Raw genomic sequence first — 5,852 nt, 5'->3', positions numbered from 1 at the left:
CGCACTCGGCGTCGAGGGTGTGGCCGAGGCCGAGGCCGAAGTCGAAGCGTCCTCTGGCGGGCTGGCGCTGGCGGGCCGTACCCTGGCGGCGTCGGGGCTCTGGATGACCTCGTCGGGGCTGTGCAGGCGGGGTGGCGGGAAGTTGCCCTTCTTGTCGACGGCTTCGACGAGGCGTTTGAAGCGGCGGAAGAGGGCCTCGGCGCGGATGAGGGTCGAGTCGAGGTCCATTGTGTTGGAGAGTTCGTTGAACTGGCGTGCGTTAGACTTTTTTTTTTTTTTTTTTTTTTGGCTTTGGGCAAAGGGGGCAAGAATCTCAAACATACCATACTTGAGCACCTCGTCAAAGTGCTGCAGATGCGTCATGATGACATCCCTGTGCTTCTCGAGGATGGCGAGCGCGACGAAGAGGTGGAAGCTGCTGCTGAGGTAGTCTGTCCACAGGACCTCCCAGAGGTGCAGCGTGTCCATCCAGGCGAACTCGCGCTTGTACCACACGAGCAGCATGCGGAAGAAGAAGAAAAAGTTGGTGCTGTCGGCAGACTGGAGGTGCTTGTACAGCTTGGGGTCCATGAACTGGACGAGATGGTCGAGGGCCAGGAGCTGGTTGCGCATGCCGGACTGGTCGCGGAGAAAGATGCGCTCCATGCGGTCCATGAAGTGCTGAAAGCCCCAGAACGCAATGGCATCGTCCTGCATGACGGGCGTAGATGGGCGCCAGCAGGTCAGACATGCCCTGGGACGTAGCCGAGATCCCTTGTTGTACTCGTTGTAGGTGAGGGAGCATGTCCTTCAGCTGGTTCGAGGTGAACGTTGGTGCCGACCTCGGCGAAGGGAGAGTCAGGGTCTGGATGGGGGATGTCTTCCCCTGCAAAAATGGGGACGTTGCGGTCCGTACGGTGAACGTCTTTCTCTGTGGTGGCTGTTAGCACGAACGTTGGATTCTGCGTCGCTGTGGTGTACTGACCGATACGGCCCTTCTGCTCGCGCCACCACTCGCCCTCCTCTCCTTCACCGCCGAGATCCACGAGCCTCTCCCACCAGGCTCCCTTGAGCTTGACAAAGGCATCCCTGAGCGAGTTGATCTGGACCTTGCGCTCATCGGCAGTGCTGTGCCAGTCGTACACACCCAGAAGGAACAGCCAAGCCTCCTTGCGCACGCCGTCGTCCGGATCGAGACCTCCGTGGAAGATGCGCTCCTTGACCTCATCGACAGTCACGGTCAACCGCCCGGTGCGCGCGTCGAAAAAGGTACTCCACTCCTTGGCCGTGACGGGCTTCCTGCGCTCCTCCATCGACAGGCCGCTCGTACCATCCAGCAGCTCAAACTCGCCGACGTCTGTATCTTCGAGCTCCAGCACGTCCTTCGCGGTCCAGATCCTCTGTCGGCGATCACGCTCGCTCTGTTCGGCAATGCCCATGGCCCACCTAGCCAGGTAGATCCTCGCGCTGTCAAACTCCTCCTGGATGGTTTGCACCTCCGGGTTTCTCAGCAGCCGCCTCATCTGTGGAGGGACGTTGGGGTTCTGGATGGCGTCTTGGGCGGCGCGGCGTGTCATGGTCGTGACCTTGCTGAACTTTTCCATAATGTTCCAGCCAGTCTCCTTAACAAACTTGACAAAGGGATCCATCTGGGCATCGGGTCCTGCGCCCCGTGACGATCCTGCGCCGGCAGCACCCTGGACGTTCATGCCCGTGGTGCTGTCCTTGCGCCCAATTTGTGTCTGACTGGACGTCAGCTTGCCACCAAAGGCCTCGCTGTCTTCCTTGCTCGGCTCGACGAGGTAGATGTTGGGCTCGGCCTCGGACCGTTGAATGTCGATATATCGTCGCAGCCAGCGCAGGACCTCGTCGCCACCCCAGAACATCTCGCCCTTGTCGCCAAAGGGATCAAAGTTCTCGCGCGCGCGCTGCTTCCTCTTGAGGATGGTGCTCTGGCATTCGCCATCGTGGAAGAACAGGGCGGGGAAGCTGTCGCCGGCCCTCGAGTTGATGATCAGGGAGCCGTACCACCAGCCCAGGCTCGGGGGGCGGACGAGCAGTGAATAGATGGCGCTGACGGGGATGGCGAAGGCGTAGTGGCCGATGGAGCCCTGGTGGGCGGTGACGGTGGGCGGTGGGGGCACGAGGTAGGATTGCTTGGGGGGCGACTCGGCGTCGCTGAGGTCGACCTTGACGTAGATGCTTTCGGAAGCGCCCAGCGATGTTTCGGGCAGCCAGGCGAGGAGGAGATCTGACGAGGCGACGGAGCCAGGCTCGAGCGATGAGGAGGAAAGGGGCCGGCCATTTCGGTGACCTTTTTGCTGGAGCAGAGCGATGTAGCCTGGGATGTTGTCTTTGGCAGACGGGGTTGGGTGGACGTAGACCTGGGGTGGCGTGGTGGGTTAGACGATGAGGGGCAAGGAAAGCGTATTCGCAAGGAAAGCAATTCGCAAGGAAAGCAATTCGCAAGGAGCAGCAGGCCACTCACCTTGCTCTTGGAAAAGAGCAGCTTCACACCACGTCCCGTCTCGGTGTGTGTGATGGTGTTGTACTCACCCTCGTCGTCGTCGCTCAAGGCATAGTAGCTGCCCGATGGCGACGAGCTTCTCTGTGGTTTGGCGGGAGCTGCATCGCGAGAGGCCCCTGCTGAGGAGGGCGGGGGGTCTGAGGTCATCGTGCAGCCGTGTCTGGCCGTGACGGTCGGCGGGTGTGGGTAGTAGAGCAGACGGAGAGATGAGATGAAGCGCAGGCTGAAGCTGCTTGAGGAAGGAAAGGCTTACACGAGAGGAAGACTCGAGTGCAAGAAGGGAAATCTTGGTACAGCACGCATGATGCACCAGATGGGGTTCACGCGGACATGGAGTGTAGGTGGACGGCGGGGGGGGGGGGCGACTAATAGAATGGGCGAGGTCACCAGGCTGCAGCGATGGTGATGGTGGGGTCGCCCGCTGAAAGCGTCGGCCGCCTGCTATAGCTGGCGCGTTCCGCCTACGTCACCCGGGCCTCGCCTCTCGCCTCGTCACTTCACGCGATGCCTCCAGGTGCCTGCCTATCTGAGGTGCCTACCTTAGGTACCTTGAGTAAGTACCGAGCATCTGTGGCTGGAGCTTAAGGTACCCTGCCCTGTGAAGTATCTACGCTCGTAGGTCTCACCTCGACACCATCCCTTCCACCTTCAATCCGACCCTACTGGATGGCAGCACGTTGACGTCAAACAACATGTCGACATCAGCCAATGGCTTTCCCTACGAAACGCCATCACACTCTCATCGTTCCACCAAGAAGCCCGGCGGCCCGCATGTATGTTCATCACTTACTTGCACGGCTATGCAATGCAAGCCGCGGCAACAGCGAACGATGCATATGGATGGCCCTTTTCATGCAGCAAGATATCCACGGTGCATTCAACATCCAATGACTTCCTTTCGCCTACATACGGCACCTTTGCGCGATGGAGACCACCAGTCGTGATCTGCACACAGGTAGCACTCAACCCCACCGAGGTCGCCAAGTCGGCACATCACGAACCCACGGCACGGAAGATGCTCCTCGACGCGGCTGACCGCCGCCTGCACGAGATATGAGCGGCCAATCATGACATTGGTGATTATGCCGATTGTTTGCCTGATATAGACTCTGTGTCCGTTGCTGCAGACCTCGTTGTTGTGCTCGTCCGCTTTATCTTCGTCTTCCTCTTCTCTCTCGTTCTGAGCTTCACCTGCCTTGCTACTGACCCCGTCCCCCCTCCGCTACACGTGAACCAGCTGCCAGACCAACATCATGGCGGCATCGCTTGTACTGCCGTGGGCTGCTGTGGCTCTACTCAGCTACCTTGTTTACCAATACCTCAACGAGAGACGCCGGCTGCCCCTACCACCAGGTCCCAAACCGCTCCCCATTGTTGGCAATGTGAACGACTTTCCTCCCGCCGATATGGCCGAGTACCAGCACTGGGTCAAGCACAAGGGCCTCTATGGCCCCATCAGCTCCGTGACCGTGCTTGGCAAGACTCTCATTCTCATCAATGACCAGCAGATGGCTCATGACCTCCTCGAGAAGTTCGCCGGCAAGACCTCCGGTCGGCCGAGCATGGTCTTTGCCAATGAGTTCTGCGGCTACGACAAGACAGTCATCAGCCAGGGCAACACCGAGGTCTTTCCGCAGGTACCGCAAGCTCATGCACCGAGAACTCGGCACCAAGGCTGCGGCAGCACAGTATCACCAGGCCCAGGAGCTCGAGGTGAACCGCCAGCTCGTGCGTGCGCTGAAGGAGCCGGAGAAGTGGCTGCAGCACTTCAAGACGTGAGTTCGAACGACGTTGGCGAGACATCAATGTGCATGTCTGACCAAGATCCAGCACGACTGCGGCGACCATCCTAAAGATGGCCTATGGCTACATTGCCGAGCCGCACGAGCCCGACGTGCTCGTCAGCCTCGTCGACAAGATGACCACCGAGTTCTCCCTGGCGACTGTGCCCATGGCCTGGCCGGTCGATACGATTCCTCTGCTCCGATACATCCCCGAGAACACGCCCGGCGTCACCTTCAAGAAGACGGCGCGCAAGTGGCGCACGTCCATCCAGGACGCCGGCTGGGTGCCGTATCGATTCGTCCAGCGCCAGATGGACGCCGATTCGCAAAAGCCTTCGTACGTGTCGAAGCTCGTGCAACAGTGCAAAAACAACGACACGAGCACCCTGTGCCAAGATGATGAGGAGGCCATCCTGTGGTCGGCCGCAAGTCTCTACGGCGGCGCCGCGGACACCACCGTCATCAGCCTGACGGCCTTCACCCTGGCCATGGCAAAGTTCCCCGGTATTCAACGCAAAGCCCAGGAAGAAATCGACCGCGTCATAGGCACCGATCGTCTTCCCAACTTTGAGGACCGGGACAGCCTTCCCTACATCAACGCAGTCATCAAAGAGACGCTGAGATGGTGGCCTATTGCCCCCATGGGATTCCCCCACACGGCCAACGAGGAGCTCGAGTACAACGGGTACCGCATCCCCAAGAACGCCATCCTCCTCCCGGCTGTGTGGGGGTTCCTCCATGACCCGAACGTCTACCGGGACCCGCACTCGTTTGAGCCCGAGCGCTTTCTGAGCCCGCGAGACGAGCCAGACCCCACGTCCGACGTGTTTGGGTACGGACGCAGAATATGCCCTGGCCGGTTTATCGCCGACTCGGGTGTCTTCATCAACGTCGTCCAGTCCTTGGCGGTATTTGACGTGAGCGCCGCCACCGACTCGACGGGGGGGTCCGTGGGTATCGACGCCAAGCCGATGCCCGGCATCCTGTGCTACCCTGCTGAGTTCCCCTTCAAGATCACGCCGAGGAGCGCTGCGCACACACATCTCATTCGGCGCGCGGAGGAGGACCACCCCTGGGAGGCGAGCGATGCGCCCCTTCTCGAGACCTAATCGTGCGGGGATGCGTCAGCTGCAGCAGAACGAGCTCAACTTATGGACAAGTTATGACTACAGACTGATTTGCCTGTACTTTCTCTCCTCTAACTTGTGAAGGAACGCTGAGGTCTGGCTTGGGCCCTGATGCACACACGAGACATGCTTCTTGTCAATGAGCTTGCGAGTGACAAGGAGAGAACCATAAGACGGTACGTTATGAGGACTCGCATCAGTGCAATGCTTCATTGAAAAAAAAGTCAACTTAGCATCACCCAGTGAACAGACTCAACAGCAAGGAAAAATAAGGGGTTTTGCTGCAAGCGGTTGTCGTGATTTTGCTCATCGAACCGGAAATTATCCATTGGGGGGATGGCGCAGTTGGGAGCGCGTTAGACTGAAGCCAACTTCAGGAAGTCAATCTAAAGGTCGCTGGTTCGATCCCGGCTCACCCCAATTGTTTTGCCTTTT

The 5,852-nt window shown here is 59.2% G+C and overlaps 2 protein-coding genes and 1 non-coding gene across 3 annotated transcripts in view; 2 read left to right on the top strand and 1 right to left on the bottom strand.

Moving 5' to 3' along the window:
- VDBG_00111 (GTPase-activating protein GYP7) overlaps positions 1 to 2,653 on the bottom strand; it is a gene marked incomplete at both ends in the record, with an annotated part of 2,930 nt that extends 277 nt beyond the window's left edge. Inside the window, 4 exons of the mRNA XM_003008384.1 lie at positions 6 to 249; positions 337 to 690; positions 810 to 2,363; positions 2,468 to 2,653. Coding sequence (XP_003008430.1) covers positions 6 to 249; positions 337 to 690; positions 810 to 2,363; positions 2,468 to 2,653 — 2,338 coding nt within the window. The remainder of the gene's footprint in view (positions 1 to 5; positions 250 to 336; positions 691 to 809; positions 2,364 to 2,467) is intronic.
- A 1,106-nt stretch (positions 2,654 to 3,759) lies between these two features.
- On the top strand, positions 3,760 to 5,399 carry VDBG_00110 (O-methylsterigmatocystin oxidoreductase; the record flags this gene model as incomplete). The annotated part of the gene is made up of 3 exons (XM_003008383.1): positions 3,760 to 4,085; positions 4,144 to 4,281; positions 4,337 to 5,399. 3 exons carry the CDS (start codon positions 3,760 to 3,762, stop codon positions 5,397 to 5,399), a joined length of 1,527 nt encoding a protein of 508 aa, XP_003008429.1.
- Positions 5,400 to 5,747: 348 nt separating this feature from the next.
- On the top strand, positions 5,748 to 5,837 carry VDBG_15001. Its single transcript has one exon. It is a non-coding gene; the product is annotated as a tRNA-Phe (tRNA).
- Positions 5,838 to 5,852: the final 15 nt, after the last annotated feature.

The sequence above is a fragment of the Verticillium alfalfae genome, genomic scaffold (genome assembly GCF_000150825.1).
Source record: "Verticillium alfalfae VaMs.102 supercont1.1 genomic scaffold, whole genome shotgun sequence".
NCBI lineage: Eukaryota > Fungi > Ascomycota > Sordariomycetes > Glomerellales > Plectosphaerellaceae > Verticillium > Verticillium alfalfae.
This window is presented reverse-complemented; position numbering and strand designations above follow the sequence as displayed.